The sequence below is a fragment of the Cricetulus griseus genome, chromosome 6 (genome assembly GCF_003668045.3).
Source record: "Cricetulus griseus strain 17A/GY chromosome 6, alternate assembly CriGri-PICRH-1.0, whole genome shotgun sequence".
Classification (NCBI taxonomy): domain Eukaryota; kingdom Metazoa; phylum Chordata; class Mammalia; order Rodentia; family Cricetidae; genus Cricetulus; species Cricetulus griseus.
This window is the reverse complement of record NC_048599.1, coordinates 26,742,548-26,762,219: the sequence shown is the minus strand read 5'-3', so window position 1 is coordinate 26,762,219 and position 19,672 is coordinate 26,742,548. Positions and strand designations below refer to the sequence as shown.

Genomic DNA, 19,672 nt, shown 5'->3' with positions numbered 1-19,672 from the left:
ACTAATATTGCATTCAACTGTGAGTCCATTGGTAAATTAATCTATTGATAAGGTTGGAGATCTCATGCTCTAGTCACCTCTGGGCAGTGCTGCATTGGGGGCCAAGACTTCAACACATGAGGCTTTGAAAGATTTCATATCCAAACTGTAGTACATTGCTGGTCATTCTCCCAGGCTGCAGCCTCTCTGAGAGGAAACAGAGGTCATGTGTGATTGGCAGGGTCTACATGGTTGAATCTATGAAGACCTGAAGGCTAACCCAGAGCTCCCATGCAAAGAGCAAGAGGGAAAGTATCCTTCATGGCCTGGACTTTAAAAGCAAGACTCTGTTTTGTTTGTGTCTCTGTGTCCTCTATACTCAGCCTGGCATCAACTACTGGTTCCATAAATATGTACTGAGCCTAGAGGACCTCAGTAGCCAGGGTTTGATGATGACGTACACCTGAAGTTTACCAGGTTCAGCAGTAGGAAGCCAGCCTTCCTCTGGAATAGGGGCCAGGCTAAGACTGACCTAGAATGAATGGTCGGGTTGGCTGGTGGAATAGTCAGGTTTTCTTTGCAAACAAGACATCCCTCCGGCTCTTTCTAATCAGTTCTCTCAAATGTCACTGAGGGAAAGTGAGCAGCTGAATCTTGACCTCTTGTTGCCTGTTGAATCACAGCTGATGTGGTCCTACTGGGACGGCTTTCTGCTGGCCCAGGTCCAGGGCACAGGGATAGACATTCCAAAACTAGAATTCACCATGGATCAGTTCCAAGCTCTTCCCAAGAGAGCAGGAAGGGCATAAATCCCAATTTATCCTAGTGACTCACTGCCCATCAAATCAGAAAACTTCTTTCCTTTCAGAGGTCCCTGAGGTGATGTCTGAAAAGAGCTTAGTCTAGGGCCTAGCCCATAGTAGGGTGCTCAAGCAATATTAGTTTCTTCCTCCTTTACCCACCACTATCCGAATGTCCTGGTATTTTTATAAGGCCCCTGATCCTCCACATTCAATTCTAAAAATATTTATGGCACCTGCTGCCTGTGCTAGGAGCTGCCGCTCAGAGAAGTAAGCCTCATTCCCCTATGAGGAGGTGCTCTCTGGCTGGGTAGGAAGATGAAAGTAAGATTTAGGAGTCGAGAATGCAGCTAGTAGGACTGGTTAAGAGCACTGGCTGAACCAGGCATGATGCCTCCTAGCACTGAGAAGGCAGGGGCAGAAGGATCTCTGTGAGCTCAAAACTAGTCTAGACTACATAATAAGTTCCAGGACAACCAGAGCTACATAGGGAGGCTGTCTTTAAAAAAAAAAAAAAAAAAAAAATTGCTGGGCAGTGGGGTTGGACGCCTTTAATCTCAGCACTTGGGAGCCAGAGACACGGATCTCTGAGTTCAAGGCCAGCCTGGTCTACAGAGTGAGTTCCAGGACAGCCAGGGCTATACGAAAATCCCTGTCTTGAAAAACAAAAAACGACAACAACAAAAGCACTTGCTGCTCTTGCAGAGGACCCAGGTTCAGTTCCCAGCCCCCATATCAGGCAGCTCACAACTGCCTGTCTAACTCTAGTTTCAGGAGATCTGGCACCTCCTGTCTGCCACAGGTACATGCATAACATGGTATGCATATTCAGATACATATACATACAGGTACATCTTTAACTATAAAACAAAGAAACAGTGAAGCGGACTCCCTGAAAGTAAATGCTGCTTCACCAGTTCCACTCTGTGGCTTTGCATGCCATTCAGCCTCTTTGTGTCTAGTTTCTTTATCAGTAACATAGTAGTAGGCATGCTTCCCTCACAAGGCTTTTGTGGGAATTAAATGAATTAATATGCAAGTAAAGCAATTGCTTCTCACATAATGTGACTCAGTACATTATTGCCGTGTATATACACGCATAAACAGAAACTTACAGAGTCCAGCCAGCCAAACATCATACAGAGTCAGGCTGTGGAGGGATACTTGATTGCTTCTTTCACAGCATAGGCCTCTGACCAGTGTCTGGGGAAATCATGGTAAAGAGACTGCTATGGCCACGGTCCTCGGTGCTTTCCAGTTCTGGCAGCAGAAATGATGGCTGTTGAGCCTGTCAGCATGCAGAGGACAAGGAGCTGAGGCCTGTGAGTGCTGACCCATCTGGAGGCTTGGAAGGCATTTGCTGAACAATGTTTTTGGGTCAGTGTGAAGAATGGGCGGCAGGTGCGTTCCAGTTCTGTGGTGTGAGTGGAGGATGAAACAGCCTCGCTGGCTAACAGGATTTACTCATGCAAACTGGAAACTGTCAAGAGCTGTCATCATGATCCTGTGATCTCTATGATCAACATGGTCCAATCACCAAACATAAAGTTAAATCTTTTAAAAGTTGAACTAGGTTATATGTAACATGATGATGATGCCCAGAATTTTTAAGACCTTTCTTTGGGCCAAGTACTGCTCTAAAGGTTTTGCATATATTAATCCACTCAATCCTCTCAATATCCCAATACATGGGTATATTAGTTAGCATGACTGTATTGATCATTCCATACAAAACTTCATGTTGTATACTTTAAATGTGTAGCTGTGTTTTTTAATGGTGTTATGGGGTAGGACTATTTTCTGTTATATAGACAAGGAAGTTAAGGCATGGATAGACTCATACATGAAAACATCTTCAGGGAGGGAGAAAAAAGAAGGGAAAGAGGTGGTGAAGTAAAATTTACTTTGGAGTGTGCGCGCGTGCGCGTGCGTGTGTGCGTGCGTGCGTGCGTGCGTGCGTGCGTGCGTGTGTGTGTGTGTGTGTGTGTACAGCTAACAGAAGTTGGTTCTCTCATGGATTCAGTGTGGATTCCAGGGAATCAGCTGAAGTCGTCAGGTTTGGTAGCAAATGCCTTTACCCTCTGAGCCATCTCACCAGCCCTAGTTGCGTATGTTTTAAACTCAGAAACAAAATACACTATTAGTGTCTGTAGGCCATGGGCATGGGCACTATTTTTTTAGGGGTTACAATATTCCATGAAGGTGTGTGTGTGTGTGTGTGTGTGTGTGTGTGTGTGTGTGTGTGTGTGTGTGTGTTACTTTCATTGCATTGATTTGGAAGGGCAGCACACAGAGGACAACTTATTAGAGTCAGTTCTATCCTTTTTTCCTGTGGACCTGGAAATTTAACTCAGGTCATATGGCTTGCTTGGTAGGCGCCTTTATCCCATGGGTCATTTTGCCAGCCCTTTCATAATTTTTATTTAAAAAAATTTTTTAGGTGATTGTATATCCACATGCAGTTGTGATAAACAGTTTAGAGAGATCTCATCATACACCCTTGACTTAGTATTCTAGCCAGGATCTTGACAATGATATAATCCTGTTTGTTCAAATCGTCTTTTTTTAAACTTACATACAACTGTGTGTATGTATATGTTAGTCCTATATGTATAGTGTAGATTTATATATCCAGTACCACAGTTAAGATACTGAGTGGTTCTTTCAATGTAAATATCTTTATATTGCAAGCTTCTTACTATACCTGCCTTCCTAAACTCACACCTTCCCTAACTCCAGCAGCCATTGGCCTTTTCTCCCTTTGCCCTTTCAAAAGTATGTAAATGGAGTCATGGTTTGTGTCCTGCTGAGATTGACTTTTTTTCACTTAGAATAATTCTCTTAAGATTCATAGCTTGTGCTGATAACCCATGCTTTTTATGGCACTGACTGTGCTATTCATGGAGTGGATGTCTATTATTTCTATCTGAATTGTTTCCAGTTTAGGACAGTTGGAATTAAAGCTGCTGTGAGCATTAGTGTACATGTTTGTGTGTGAATACAAGCTTTCATTTCCTTGGATAAATGCCCGGAAGTGCCATCACTGGGTCATATTATAATTGCATGTCTAATTTCATGAGAAATTAACTGCAAACATTTCCAGAGTAGCTGCACTTGGTTGTAATGTCTAGAAGGAATTTTAGCAGTTGGGGAAGATGTTTCAGGTGGGGACAGATGCAGAAGTCTGGAGTCAGAAAGTGCATTGCCAGTTCATGGGCAGCAAAGTGCTTTATGTTGCTGAACTGGGTCTGGGTTGAACTGAAAAGGAAACAACAGGTTTACTACTCTTTGGTTTACCGAGCCCTCACATGCTTCAAGCAGTGGTTGAGGCACACGGAAAGCACTGGGAATGGAGCCTGGCCTAGCAGAAGAGAAGATGCGGAAAAACTGCAGAAAGGATTTTGTGTGGTGGGGAAGATTCTTGTGAGGGTGTGCTGAGTTTATCTGCAGACCTTTGGTATACCACATAAGGGTAGGCATCATGCTGGTCTCATCTTCCTGGGCCTGACACAGACAATCAGTAAGTATTTGCTAAGTGCTAAGAGACTGGCCTAATCCCGTGTGCACAGTCCTTACGAGAGGAACCAACATTGTCTGTGTAAGCAGCTTCATGTCTCAGTCCCGCCGTGTGGGTAAAAGGGCAAGGCTTGGTCCAGACACCCCACCCTGGAATGAATTACCACACCACAGATTGGAAGCCAGCATGATATATAAAATGTTGGAATGCTCTACTGTAAATTTTTAATTGTTAAACAAGCAAAGAAGGTTGTAAATTCTGTGCAGCAGGAACAGTATTGCATATTGTGCCTGCTGTCTCCACCAAGGTTTCTTATCAGCCCGTTGAGATTTCACAACCTTTGCGCCTCTTGCATGTTATAGGGGCCTCCCCACAGGGTCTCTGGGGCATGGTGCAATGCCATCCTTTTTCCCGTGGGGGTAGCCAGCAGGGTTGTCTGTGCATACTGTCTGACTTCCCCTTGTCCATCTTATGCCTAGATTTCCTCCAGAGGAACATCCGGTGCTTGCACTGCCAGGGGCCCCAGCCCAGTTCCCTGTCCTAGAGGAACACAGGGCACTACAGAAGTACATGGTGTGGTCAGATGAGATGGTGAAGACCGGAGAGGCCCAGATCAGCACCCACCTCATCCGGCCCTATGTGGGCATTCATCTGCGCATTGGCTCCGACTGGGTAACTTCCTCTTCCTCTCTCTGGCTGACATTTGCCTAAGCAGAGCCCAGGCCTGTAGTGATTGGTGGAAAGTCTCAGCCTGGAGCAGTAACTCTACCAAGTCTGGATTATATCTCATGATCTTACTACTACAGCACATGTCAGAAGTATGGATCTAGAGTACCTGCTGGAAAGCTAGCATTTAAGAGCTGCTGTTTGTACCCTTGTGTTTGCAGATGGGTAAACTGAGGCATTAAGTCAAATCCCAAACTAGGCAGAAAGCTAGAGAGAGGCTGTTGGCCTAGGAATCCTCTGCCTCACTTCAGTTAGCCACTAGATTGCTGGTGAAAATGAAGTGTGGCTGTGGGGGTGGTGCACGCACTTAATCCCAACACTCAGGGGGGCAGAGCCAGGCAGATCTCTGGGAGTTCCAGGACATCCAGGGCTACACAGAGAACCACCACCTCCACCACCACCACCACCACCACTACCCCACCCCCCACTACCACCACCACCCCACCCCCTCACCCCCTCCAAAAAAAAAAAAAAAGAAAAGAAAAGAAAAGAAAACATGAACTGTGGACCCTGGTGATGGTGGTGCACATCTTTAATCCCAGAGGCAGAGGCAGGCAGATCTCTGAATTTGAAGCCATTGATAGCCAGGGCCACACAGGAAAACCCTGTTTTGGAAAGAAACAGAAAGGAAGGAAGGAAAGAAACAGAGAGTGTGAGTGGACTGTGGCAACCAGATAGGTCTCCTCAGAAGTTAGGGTATTTTTATCCTCCCAGAATTTGGAGTCTGTGAATGTGTTAAAACCTCATCAGATTACCATTTATTCAAAACATCATATCTATACAGACAGTGTCTTTCATATACCTAGGGAGATATGTAGATATGTTAGGAGATGCACATAATTGAAGAGTGAAAGGTTCTGAAACAAAAATTAGGTTACGTTCATTAGTAGAACTGGGAGTGTGGCTGAGTGGTAGAGCGTTTGCCTCATAGAGGCAAGGCCAGAGTCTTATTCCCATCACCACACACATGATTAATAGTAATTGATGAAGTAATCTCACAGTTAGCCTCTAGACTCTCCCTGTCCCCTCTGTAAGGAAAAGGATCCAAGGATTGGGCTTAGGATATTCTGTGAGTAGTCTGTGAGGTACCATCTGTGCCTTCCTGGAACATAGAAGATAAAAGATGCTCAAGACTGGGGATGTAACTTAGTGGTAGAGCATTTGTCTAGCATGCACAAAGCCCTGAGTTCCATCCCAGTACTACTAAAAAACTTGTGTGGGGGGGGGGCTTTTTTTTTTTTAAATTAAGCTAACCTAAACTAATAACCAAATTTAGATAAAACTTCTTAATTGGTAAACATGGGAGCATAGATCCAAAGTAAAATATTAACAAGAAAGTCTATCCCAGGAATTAAATTCATTGTTCTGATATCCAAGAAGAAAAACCCTGTAGTCATCTCGTTAGAGGATAAGAAAGAGCTCGATAAAAGTCAAGTGTATGAGAAAAACTCATAACCAGCCAGAAATAGCCTGGACCCACCTTAGCCAGATAAAGCCTATCTCCCTGGAACCATAGCAAACATGAGCCTCATGGGAGTGATCAGAAGTCCCACCTCATCAGGAATCAGATAAGCCTCCTTATCGGCAGTGCTGAGCTCCACTGAAGTCCCAGATAACAATGAGAACAGAAAATGCTTTTCACACCCCACTCAGAAATAACCAGTGTTATTTTGGTATATCCCCACTCTAAGATTCTGTGTAGCCCAGGTTTGCCTTAACTTCTTGATCCTGCCCCATCAATCTCCCAAGTGCTGAGATTACAGATGCTATTAATATATGTCTGTTAGGGTGTCTGTTAGGGGGTAGAACATAGTGCTTAGCATGCACAAAGTCCTAGGCTCAGCGTGCGTGCGTGCGTGCGTGCGTGCGTGTGTGTGCAAGCACTAGGTTCCTCCTCCTGTGTAGTCCTTACCCACTTACTCTGTGTGTGTGTGTCTGTGTGTCTGTGTGTCTGTGTGTGTGTGTGTACAAGCACTAGGTTCCTCCTCCTGTGTAGTCCTTACCCACTTACTCTGTGTGTGTGTGTGTGTGTCTGTGTGTGTAAGCACTAGTTCCTCCTCCTGTGTAATCCTTACCCACTTACTCTGTGTGTGTGTGCGTGTGTGTGTAAGCACTAGGTTCCTCCTGTGTAGTCCTTACCCACTTACTCTGTGTGTGTGTCTCTGTGTGTGTGTGTGTGTGTGCAAGCACTAGGTTCCTTCTCCAGTGTAGTCCTTACCCACTTACTCTGTGTGTGTGTGTGTGTGTGTGTGTGTGTGTGTGTGTGTGTGTGTGTGTAAGCACTAGGTTCCTCCTGTGTAGTCCTTACCCACTTACTCTGTGTGTGTGTGTCTCTCTGTGTGTGTGTGTGTGTGTAAGCACTAGGTTCCTCCTCCTGTGTAGTCCTTACCCACTTACCCATTCCTGTGCTGAGGTCCAAGACAGCTGCTTCTCTTAACTTTTCTCTGCCAACCCCTCCCTGTAGAAGAATGCCTGTGCCATGCTGAAGGACGGAACTGCAGGGTCACACTTCATGGCTTCCCCTCAGTGTGTGGGCTACAGCCGAAGCACAGCGACCCCCCTCACCATGACCATGTGCCTCCCTGACCTTAATGAAATCCAGCGGGCTGTGAAGCTGTGGGTGAGGGCACTGAATGCCAGGTCAATCTACATTGCTACAGACTCTGAGAGCTATGTGCCAGAGATCCAGCAGCTCTTCAAAGAGAAGGTATGCCTGGCCTGGAGGGAGTAGAGCGGGGAGGGAATAGAAACAAGGGTCTGCTAGTCCCTCAGCTCTAATGCCTGCCTCATGCTCCCCACACCAGCCCTTTGCTGGCTACACACTCCTCTGTGATTCCTAACCTTCCTTCCATCTACAACTCAAACATCCTTGAGTTCTCTCCAGTTTCCATTCCACTCCAGAAGCTCATGCATGCCTCCTGGAGCCTCCCATGGCCCTTTCTTTCCTTGAGGTGCTTTCTAGACCATTCAAGACCAGTGTTGACCCACTCTTGTGTTCTTTGAGGTTTATCGTGGTGTCTGACCTCTGGAGGCTGTCACCATCATGGTGTCTAGGACAGTGCCTGACACACGGTACAGATGTTTTGTTGAATAAAGACACAGTGGACTCTGAGAAGGGATTCATAATTGCTGAGAAGTTAAGAACATATACTCTGTTTTGGTTTAATTTTATTCTTGAGGCAGGATCAGGTCTCATGTAATCTAGACTGGCAAAAAATGTAATATGTGGCTGACGATGACCTTGAACTCCTGATTTTCTTGCCTCCACTTCCAAGTGCTGGGTTACAGGCCTGCACCATCACACCTGGCTTAAGAAATATGCTCTGGCCAGGTGGTGGTGGTGCACACCTCTAATCCCAGCACTCGGGAGGCAGAGGCAGGCAGAACTTTGTGAGTTCAAAACCAGCCTGGTCTACAGAGTGAGTTCCAGAACAGCCAAGGCTACACAGAGAAACCTTGTCTTGAAATAAAAAGAAAGGAATATACACTGGAGACTTGTCTTCTATTCATTGTGCAGCCTTGCAAAAGTTCCCTGAGCTCTCTTTGTTTCTTCATAATAGAGTAGGACCAGATCGCACCTGTCTTCGACAGCATTTGTCAGGATCTGTAAAATAACATTCAGTAAGTTGCTCTAGTTAGCACCAGAAATGAATGAAGGGGAAGATCTCGTGTGTAGTGACTGTTTCAGGAAGTGCTGCCCAACAGCAGAATTTGCTTGGCGGGTGTTTCCAGTACCAGGGTGATAAGTGAGTGTGCCTCTGTGTGGTGGCTGAGTGACTAGAGAGCACTCAGGACACCAGAGTGACTGACAACCTCCCACTGGGCAGGCCTAAAAGGAAGATGATAGAAAGATGATTTTTAAAAAATGTGTGACCAAGAATAGTTTAGAGGTTGTCAAGGACTTATGCAAAAGTGTTTTCAAGTCTGACCAAGACCTCCAGCATATGAAAACAGATAAGAGGAGAATATTTACTTTATTAATATGAATGTGTAAAATCAAGGGGGAGTCAGACATTGGGAGCTACCAGCCCTATGTCATTGGGCGCCTTTCTGTCCTTTCACTTGCTCCACCCCCTAAAAAAAAGATGCCCCAACCAACGAGGAAGTGTGGGGCCAGTGCCTTCTGGTCTGCCCTGCCCATGCCTCAATAGAAACTCAGCTGAGAGACCTCAAGTCTTCTCACTCCACCCTGCATGCTGTAGTTGAGGAGAGCTGCTGAAAAGGGGCAGAGTTTACCTAAGAGGTCTCAGAGCCAGTTGTGCCTGGAGTGACGGCGAGGGTAAGTTCAGGGAATGGGTGGGATTGTTTGGGGGGTTTTGGCCGAGATAGTGTCCTTACTACAACCCAGGCAGCAAGGCTCATGATGTCAGAAACCTTAGTGCAACGGCAGAACACTTTCAGGCACCTTTGCTCACCCCTCACCTGCACAAAGCTGAAGCATGGAGAGTCCCAGGGAGTTTTCATGAGCTTTAGGGCTGATGCATTTGTAGGCCGTAAGCCTCTTGGTATTTCCTACTTCCTGTTCCTGTGCTGGTGCTCTTGCCCCACCCCCACCCCTCAGCCTCATTTCTGTGGGCTCATTGCCCCACCCCCATTCAGCCCCATTTTCCATGGGCTCAGAGTCTATGCTCCTCCTCCCCTTTTTGATGTGTGACATTTGTGTACATGTCCACACATGTGCAAATTTGTGTGCGGGTGTCAGGTACCATTTACCTTTTGTTGTGAGGCAAGCTCTCTCACTGGCCTGAAGCTTTCCAAGTAGACCAGGCTGGCAGTCCAGCAAGTTCAGTCTCTTTTCCCAGTGCTGGGAATTTTAAGCACACAACACTAAACTAGCTTACTTTCTTAAAAAAACAAAAAACTGAGTCTCACTGTGTAGCTGTGTCTGGTTTTGAACTCAAGGAGATCCACCTGCCTCTGCCTCCTGGGTGCTGGGACTAAAAATGAGTGGCAGCCGTGATTTCTAAATATACATTCTGGAGATCAAACTCCTGTCTTTTTGCTTGCAAACATTTTTCTGACAGAGCAACCTCCCCTGGTCCCCTGCTTTGTTCTGAGTGATGCCTTATACCTTTAAATTAGGAACCCAAATTAATGTCATGTGGTGCTGCCTTCAGGGCCACAGCCTAGACTGGGAAGACTTTGTGGGTCTGCAAACAGTAGTGAGGATAAGGTTTGTTCAACCAGTGTCTGTTGAGACTAAGCAGAACAGCAAAGGTCCAGCTCAGGTCCAGCAGGACAGGGTGTTAAAGTGCCACTGAGGAGTGAGAGCTACAGATGGGGGGGGGGGAGAGGAGGGGTGCTCTAAGAGTAGAGCACAGGGTTGCAGCCTGGTGGGCCTGGGGAAGGAAGGGCTTCCTTAGAGGTGTGCCACATGATTTGAGAAGTAAAGGGTTATCAGAATTATCCAGGTTTACCCCATGTCTTAGTTATGGTTACAAGTGACGTGATAAAACACCATGGCCAAAAGTAAGTTGGGGAAGGGATATTTGGCTTGAGCTTCCACATCACTGTTCATCATTAAAGGAAGTGAAGCTAGGACCCCAGCACAGGGGAGAAACCTGGACGCAGGAGCTGATACAGAGGCCATGGAGGGGTGCTGCCTACTGGCTTGCTCAACCTGATTTTTTTTTTTTTTTTTTTTGTTCTTGTTGTTTTTTAGATTTTGTTTTTTGAGACAGGGTTCCTTTGTATAGCCCCGGTTCTCCTGGAACTAGTTCTGTAGGCCAGGCCTTGAATTCAAAGAGATCCACCCACGTTTGCCTCCCAAGTGCTGGGATTAAAGTTGTGTGCCACCACCACCTGGCTAGCCTGCTTTCTTATTAGAACCCAGGGCACCAGCCCAGGATTGGCACCACCCAGAATGGGAGCCTTCTCACATCAATCACTAATGAAGAAAATAGTCTACAGCTTGCTTACAGCCTAGTCTTATGGAGGCATTTTCTCAACCAAGGCTCCCTCTGCTCTGGTGACTCTGACTATTTCAAATTGACATAAAACTAGCCAGGGTACTCCGTAGCAGAGCAGTATTTGTAAAGGTCCTAAGGAGAAGCAAAAAGGGAGCGAGCTAGTCAGATGGTGGCTGTCGCCCTAAGGACAGTGGGTGATTGGAGAGCCAGCCTAAGCAGGCCTTATCAGTGCATTGATGACTTGCCACCCTTATCTGGAAGGCCCAGGGCACCTGTAAAGAGTATGGAGCTTGGATAGCGTGAGGACAGGGAGATGGGTATCTCAGAAGTTTCTTATGGCAGTTCTGTAGTGACCAGATCAGATGAGGCAGTAAGAGACAGGAAAGAGGCCAATGACTTACCTTTGCAAAGGTCTCAGGAGTGGATAAATTGGACAGAACATTGAACCTGGGAATGCTGCTTGAAAGAGGAGGGCATCTTGTCAGCAAGACAAGGTGCTCTTTGCCAAGCAGGCAGTGCATGAGCTGGCTTGAGGGGTTTCTTGGGAGGTTTATTTGATGCTGGGCATAGAGCCCAGGGCCTTGTGTAGTACTGCACACGTGAGTACACCTCCAAGCCTGGGCAGCTTTAATGAGTTGTGAGGGCACTGTAGGGTAGGCACCAGCAAGAACGGTGCTCAGCGAACTGGGCTGGGAGACAGGGCTCACCAGCCCACATCTTCATCCTCTCCAATCCTCCCTTTGTCTGAAACTTCAGTCAAGAGAGGTGTTGTGTGATATTTTGTTTATGTTCTGACAAATAAAGCTTGCTTGGAGTCAGAGGGCAGAGCTAGCCACTAGTTAACCATAGAGGTTTGGAGGACTATAGACAAGAGACAGGAAGTGAGAAGGCAGGACAGGAAGAAGATCTCAGCCCTTTTTGGTTGGATAATTAAGAGAGGTAAGAAGTCTCTGGTGGCTGCTGCTCTGCTTCTCTGATCTTTCAGTTTTTACCCTGATATCTGACTCCAGATTTTTATTGATGAGATTAATTTTTATTGATGAGATTAACACTTCATCTGGAACCCAACGTGGGGCACAAACACTGATCCTGAGAGGAAGAGTCTCACACTCTACCAATTGAGCTAGCCTGTAGCCCATTGGCCTTGGCTCAGCTTCCCCTGCCTGAGGACCTGCTCATGCTCTTACCTTCTTCCCTGCAGGTGAAGGTGGTGAGCCTGAAACCTGAGGTGGCCCAGGTCGACCTGTACATCCTTGGCCAGGCTGACCACTTCATTGGCAACTGCGTCTCCTCATTCACTGCCTTCGTGAAGCGGGAGCGGGACCTCCATGGGAGGCAGTCTTCCTTCTTTGGCATGGATAGACCCTCTCAGCCACGGGATGAATTTTGATCACACCTGGAGCCCCCAGCCAGGCATGGCAGCTAAGGGTGCTCCTGGGACTGCAAGCTCCTCTTGTCTCCTGCCAAAGATGGAGGACAGTCCCAGGGACTTCCTAGAAGAAGAAGGTAGACATGCCATCCCAGGCACAGGCTTCCATGTCCCATGTGCTTCCAGAGAACACACACATACAGAGCAGCCCACCTCTGGCCTGCGGCTTGCCCTGCTCTGAGCAGCCTGCAGTGCTGAACTCTCTCTCTCTCTCTCTCTCAAGCAGTTACTTTATAAAGAGGAAGATTTTTTTTATAGGGTTTCTCGGCTTGGGAGTTAGGGAGGGAAGAAGCAGTGAGGTTAAGATGATCTCATAGCCGAGGCTGGCCTTGAACTCCTGGTCCTCCTGCTTCTACCTCCTTCAGTGCTGAGATTATAGGTGTGTGCCAGGACACTCAACTGATCTCTATAGTTTTGATGCAAAGCCATGACTACTTGAAAACTCCCCCTTGTTTTTAAAAATCAGTGGAATCCCTTAGCACAGATACCTAAAGTGACCTTATAAATACAGACAAAGCCAAGGAGAAGGTGGGCCTTGGCCGCTTTTCAGGGACTCATCCCCACTGCCAGGCTCATCCCTGGGCTCCTCTGTGATGAACACTACAGGCTGGAGTTATCAGTCATGTTGTGTTGTGCTCTGCCACAGGCTAGTGCTTGCACAGCGGGTGACGGTCTTAGGACACCAGCACCATAACTGGGCTGGTCAGGCTGTCTGGGCAAGCAGGGTGCTCTGAAGACTGTTGTCTGTAAGGTCCTTCTCGAAGCCTATGCCTGTAGTTATTCCCCAAGGTCTGCTTGCCAAGCCTCCATTAGTGCATAGAAGTTGGGAAGCCCCAGCTTGGAAACAGCCTTTGCCCTTCCAGCCAGTGCACTGCCTGTCAGTGTGGTGAAGTGCTTCTGAGGCTGCAGTTCTCATTACCCAGAGCCTGAGAGCCTTGATTGGGTGGATCTAAATCTTGCCTTGCACATGGACCTTGAGAGGCTGGTGCCTTGGTGGGTGGCTGTGCAGACCATCCTAGTGGCACAGTGTTCCTGGGAGTGGGTACTGGGACTCTTGCCTGTGGCAAGCACTGTACTCTTTGTCCCAGTTTCTCCCCTGTCAGTGTTATCTGACAGGTGGTAAGTTTCAAGTCAGCTAGTGCACGTTATAAACATGAAAGAGACCAAGTCCCCTATGTGGCCGTTGTGGGCCACCATGCTGCTGCTGCATACCTGCTGTTGGCTTCTGCTGCCACCTCTAGGAGGAAGAGACAAACAGGAAGCCCTCTAGTAGCTTCCAGCCTCTGGATAGGTCCCTGATTTCATTCAGGAAGTTTACTGATCACCTACTGTGTGCAAGGAAGGGAGGATGCGGCAGAGAAAGTTCAAAGGATCGGGATTGCTCAGAAAGGAAGGAGGCAAAGCATTTGTACTGTGGAAGGGAAGTGCTGTGAAGAAAAGCCGAGGGTGCGTGACAAGGAAGCCATTTTAATAAAAGGAGAACATTCTCAGCCAAGGAGGCCGCACACTCCCAGCAGCAAGTATGGCACCTGCCAAGACCCAGAGGCTGGAGAGGGCTGTAGCAAGGGATCGATCATCGAGACTGCAGGAACAGCTGTGGACAGGCAGAAAGGTGGCATCCCAGAGACTTGACTTTGTGTGGGACCACAGGGCCTCCTCATGGGTTTTGGACAGAAGAGGAAGATCTGGCTGTGTTTATGAGGAGATGGGTGGGAGGAGGGGTTAAAGCAGAGACTGGTACTGGCTTGGGTGAGCAGCCAGCCCATTGTGCTTGAGGTGGGAGGAGAAACCGCATTCTGAGTATATCAAGTTGTTTTGGTAATTCAATTTTTTTAAAGACACCAGTCTACATTACAGTGTAGTATATACTGTTTAATGTCTTGGGTTTTTACTTAATCATACATCATGTTTTCACTGTTCACACATATCTGAATAAACGCTTTTAATCATGTAAACTTCCACTGAGGGATGCTCCATAGTTTGTGATTCACCTACTATGAGACCTTAAATGTGTTCCCAGTTTTGACTATTGTGATTTGAAAATGGCTATGTGAAGCTTTTTCTTTAAGATACAAATTATGAGCCAGGCAGTGGTGGCTCACTCCTTTAGTCACAGCACTAGGAGGCAGAGTAGGTCGATCTGAGTTTGGAGTTTAAAGCCAACCTGGACTGTAAGCAATTTCCACAACAGGCAGGGCTACACAGAGAAACTCAAAAAAAAAAAAAATATGAAAATTCCCAGAAGTGAGTGAGTTTGTTCAATACAAGACTGTATCACAAGAAAGTTCAACTATGCATAAAAATTGTGAATTTAATAAACTGAGCTCTGCCTTTAATCCCAGCACTGGGAAGGCAAAGTCAGGCAGATCTCTGGGAGTTCAAGAACAGCCTAGTCTACAGAGAGTTCCAGGACAGGCTCCAAAGCTATAGAGAAACCCTGTCTCAAAAGATAAAAATAAATAAGCTGAGCTCACAGTATTAACAATTGTCAGCATTTTACCAGCTAGACTTTCATTGATTCTCTATGGGAGAATCATGTTCTCTGTGGGAGGGTCTTCTATTGCCCAGTCTGGCCTTGAACTCTTGATGTAGCCAGGGTCTGATGAAATCCCAGTCCTCCTCTGCCTCACAAGTGCTGGGATTACAGGTGTGAGCTGTCTCACACTCAGCAATGGTGCCCAGAGAAGGGCCAACAGGGTCTGCTGTAACAGTGAGGAAGGAGGAAAAGAAGAGCCTCCCTGCCCCCCGCCCAAGGTTCCAAGCCACACTAGGAGGTTGAGCTCAGGTAGGCTGTTCTCTCCTGTATTTCAGCTCCAAATTCTGGCACTAAGGCAGTAAGTGGGTATCCTTTCTGTGGAGTCCTTAAGGACGAGGCACTGAGTCCACTCACATCATAGGCCCTAGAAGCCTAATCTTCTGCAGGCAGAAGGGGCTTTCTCCCTGGGTGACTAAGTTCTCATGTTCCTGTTTGCTCTCTGACAAGAGCTGGGAAAGATGGTCTCACCTTGAGCAAATTGGGGAGGGGGGGAGAAGCACAGGACACTTCTGGAAGGCAGTGCCCAGATGGGCTGACAGACTCCCAGCACTGCTTGAACTCCTCCAAGACACGCCAGGCATTTCAGGCAGGATGGCGTGTTCTCTCTAGTAGCCCTGTGGCCACTGCTCACAGTTGAAGAAATAGCGCCAGACAGGGTGAGCAGCCTTATGGAGTAGCAATGCTCTGTCATCACCAAGCCTCTGGGATGCATTGGCTATGGCTACAATTTCATTTCTTACAGTGACCAGCAGGGCAGAGTGGAGTGATGTCACACAGGCTTCACAGTTTGGGGTGGTGTTAGTATGTACAATTTTTAATTTTTTTCTGTGTGGAAAACAAATTCAAGGACCAGTGAGATGACTCAGTGGGTAAAGGCACTTGCTGCCAAACCTGAAGACCTGAGTTTGGTCCCAGGGACCCACATGGTAGAAGAGAATCAACTCTTTAAAGTTGTTCTCTGACCTCAGTATGTATGCTATGCACATGCAAACACACACACATACACACTGAATAAGTAAAATATAATAAAGTTTAAAAAATAAATACATAAATTCAATTTGTAGAGTGTTATATCACATGCCTTTAATCCCAGTACCCCGGAGGCAGACCAGTCTGTGAATTTGAGGCCAGCCTGATTTACCTATCTGGTTCCATGACAGCCAGGGCTACATGAGACCTTTTCTCAAAAACAGAAAAAAAAAATTTAAATGTAAAACAATAAGCTAAGAAAGTGGCTCAGGGTACAAAGGAACTTGCTGTGCAAGCGTGAGGACCTGAGTTCAAATCCCCAGCACCCAAAGAAAACGTCAGACATGGCCATTTATGCCTTTAACCCTGTATTAGGGGAAAGAGGCAGATGGATCCTGGGAGCTCAGTGGTCAGCCAGTCCAGCAGCTCTGGTGAACTTCAGTTTGATTGAGGTACCCTATCCTGAGGCGATGAGGGTGGTTGATAGAGGCAGGTGTAGCATGTCCTCTAGCCTGCTCACACAGCCATACTCAAAGCAGGCATGCACCATACACACCAAACAACAAAAACAAGAAGCTGGGTGTGGTGATGCACTAGGGAGGCAGAGGCCAGCCGATTGCTGAAAGCCAAGCCCAGCCTGGCCTGCATAATGATTTCCAGGTCGGCTGGGCTACATAATCTCAAAAACTTGAAAAGCAAAACAAAGCAAATCAGGGCTGACAATATAAATGTTGTCTTAATGCTTTTGAACTTGACTTTAAGGATGGGAGTCTGCCGAACACATCCTTTCCTTACAGACACAGGCTGTGACTTACTTGAGTTGAGCATTAGCCAGTGATTGAACCAAGGTTCATGTGAAGCTTCCCAGGCTATACCAGCCAAGTCTATACACCTCTAGGGTGAAAATCAGCACATCCAGATCTAAGTTCAGTGCCTTCTCCCCATAGCATGTGAAAACCCAGAGGAGTGAAAACATCCAGCCCAGAAAATCTAAAGGAACCAAATGGCCCAACGTGTCCAATTTTCATCAGAACTGGAGTTTTAGAAATACTGGACTGTCCTTCCAAGCCACCACCCCTAGTGGCTCTCCTCCAGGTATCCTGAGCCACTCCCCTGGGGAGAAAGGCTTCTGGGGAAGTGCTTCTGTTGCTGCTCTCCTCACTGTTTACCTGGTGATGCCTGCAGCTCAGGACTGCTGATCAGTCTTGTAAGTAGAAACCTGCCATTCTTGCCTGCTGTTGCAGCCAACATTTCAAAGGAAGTCTTCCAATCCTTAATGAATCAGTTCCCAAGCAGTGATTTGAATTAAATCTCACAATGTAGATTTTGTCACCTGGTCATGGTCCTACCCTGTCGGTTCCCAACCCCAAGCACTCCCCCACCCCCAGTCCCTACACCAACCCCGGTAAGGAGAGGAGGAAGGAAGGCAGGTTTATTTTCAGGCCAGTGGGCACTAGCTTACTGAGGCTGTTAGGCTTGTACACTAGCTTCTTTGAAGTGAACAGAAAGTGGGGAGAAGAACTCAAATGTCCCTCTCTTCCTTTTTCTCTACACCACCCTTTCTGTGTTTCCATAGGGTTGGAGAGATGGCTCAGCAGTTAAAGGCACCGCAGGCTTTTAACTAGCACCCAGGACCTGGGTTGGATTCCCAGCACCCACATGGTTGCTACCATCCTCTTGTAACTCATTCCTAGGGGATCCAACCACCTCTTCTGGTCTTTGTGGACAGGGGGCATGGATGTGGTGCACAAACATACATGCAGTCAAAATTCCCATACATGAAATTAAAAACAACAACAACAGAAGATCCCCTTGTTTACACATCAATTTGCTCTTCTGGTTGCATACCCCACCCCACCCACAGCCCTACAGCACAGGAAAAAGGACATAATCCCTGCAAATGGCACTGGGCGCTTGCCCTTGGTGAGGGTACCTAAGAAGCTTTCAGGGAGAGCTCCACAATTCCTACTGCTCCAGGCAGCCCTCTGCTGAGCTGCCTCCCAGAGGACTGCAACGGCTCTGCATTCACAGTTTTTTTTTTTTTTTTTTTTTAAGAATTTGAGACAAAAGTCTCATTATGTAGCCCTAGCTGGTCTCAAACTTGCTATTTAGACCAGGCTGACCTTAAAGATCCTTGTGCCTCTGTTTCCCAGGTGACCCATGGGATCAAACCATTCCCTGTTTTAAATTAAATTATTTTTTTGCATTAATGTGTGGTATATTTGTGTGTGCATGTTTGTGTGTGTATGTTTGCATGTGAGTGAGTGCTTGCGTGTGTGTGTGTGTGTGTGTGTGTGTGTGTGTGTGTGTGTGTGAGAGAGAGAGAGAGAGAGAGAGAGAGAGAGAGAGAGAGAGAGAGAGAGATCATCAATGTTGGGATTCTTTCTTAATGTCTTCCTGATTTGTGCGCATATGTTATGTATTTAATGTATGTGTGTTATATACGTGTAGTATGTGTGTTGTATATGTATGTGTGTTGCATATAAATATGTGTGCTATGTATGTATAATGTGTGTTATATATGTATAATGTGTTTGTGATGTATATAAGTGTTGTGGAATAATCTTTTTTTACATTGTGAAGATGTATGTTTGTCAAGGCACCTTCTGATTGGTTTAATAAAGAGCTAAAGAGCTAAATAAAAGAGCTAGGCAGGAGGTATAGGCAGGATTTGCAGGCACAGAGAGGACTCTGGGAAGAAGAGAGACAAAGACGCCAGACAAATGTGGAAGAGTCAGACACTTAGAATGGGAGAGAGGTAAAAGCCACATGGTAGAACATAGATTGATAAATAATTAAGTTATTTATTTAAGTTATAAGAGCTAGTGGAATAAGCCTAAACTAAGACTAAGCTTTCATAATTAATATGTCTCTGTGTCATTATTTGGGAGCTGGCTAGTGGGACAAAAAGGACTATTACATATAAGTGTATGTGTGCATATGTGTTAACATGTAAAAGGATGAACTCAAGCCTTGTTTGAGGCAGGGTCTCTTTTTGTTCACTACTGTATATGCCAGCCAGTTAGCCTAAGAGCTTCAGGCAGTTCTGTTTCTTATAGGGCATAGTGGGATTACATCAAGTGCTGCTGTGTCCAGCTTTTAGGTATACTCTGGGGATCTCAAGTCAGGTCTAATGACTTGCACTATACACAAATGTACCCACCAAAATATCTCCCCATCTCCCAACCTTGTTATCTAAGACAGGGTCTCCCTCCCACCAATTAAGGTAGACTTCCTTTTGTTTTGGTTTTTTGAGACAGAGTTTCTCTGTAGCTTTGGAGCCTGTCCTGACACTCGCTCTGTGGACCAGAGATCCACCTGCTTCTGCCTCCTGAGGGCTCAGATTAAAGGAATGCACCACCACAGCCCAACTAAAGCAGACTTCCTAACAAATGAGCCCAGGGACCTTCCTGTCTCTGCCGCCCCTGCACCGTGCTAGGATTACAGGTGTATTCTGTCCTTCCTGACGTTATTGTTATTGTTATTATATCACTTTAATGTATAAGTGTTTGCCTACATGTATGACTGCATATCACATCCGAGCCTAGTGCCTATGGAAGACATAAGAGGGCTTTGGATTTCCTGGAATTGGAGTTACAGATGGTTGTGGGTGCTAGGAACTGAACCCAGGTCTTGTACAAGAGCAGCCCTTTCTCTTACCTGCTGAGCTGTCTCCCAGCCCCTTTCTCAGCTTTTTTGCATGGGTTCTGAGGATCTCAACCTCAGGTCCTTATATTTGCATAGCAAGAATTTCACCTACTGACCCATTCCTTAGCCAGATAAAATTTAATTGTATTGGAACATAAA

General features: G+C 46.5%; 1 protein-coding gene across 2 annotated transcripts in view; it reads left to right on the top strand.

Annotated features, from left to right (window-relative positions):
• Pofut1 (protein O-fucosyltransferase 1) overlaps positions 1–17,187 on the top strand; it is a gene marked incomplete at its 5' end in the record, with an annotated part of 28,813 nt that extends 11,626 nt beyond the window's left edge. Inside the window, 3 exon segments of one of the 2 annotated variants that reach the window (XM_035446324.1) lie at positions 4,776–4,968; positions 7,487–7,729; positions 16,813–17,187. In XM_035446324.1, the coding sequence (XP_035302215.1) occupies positions 4,776–4,968; positions 7,487–7,729; positions 16,813–17,064 (688 nt within the window). 2 annotated transcript variants of the gene reach the window in all.
• Positions 17,188–19,672: the final 2,485 nt, after the last annotated feature.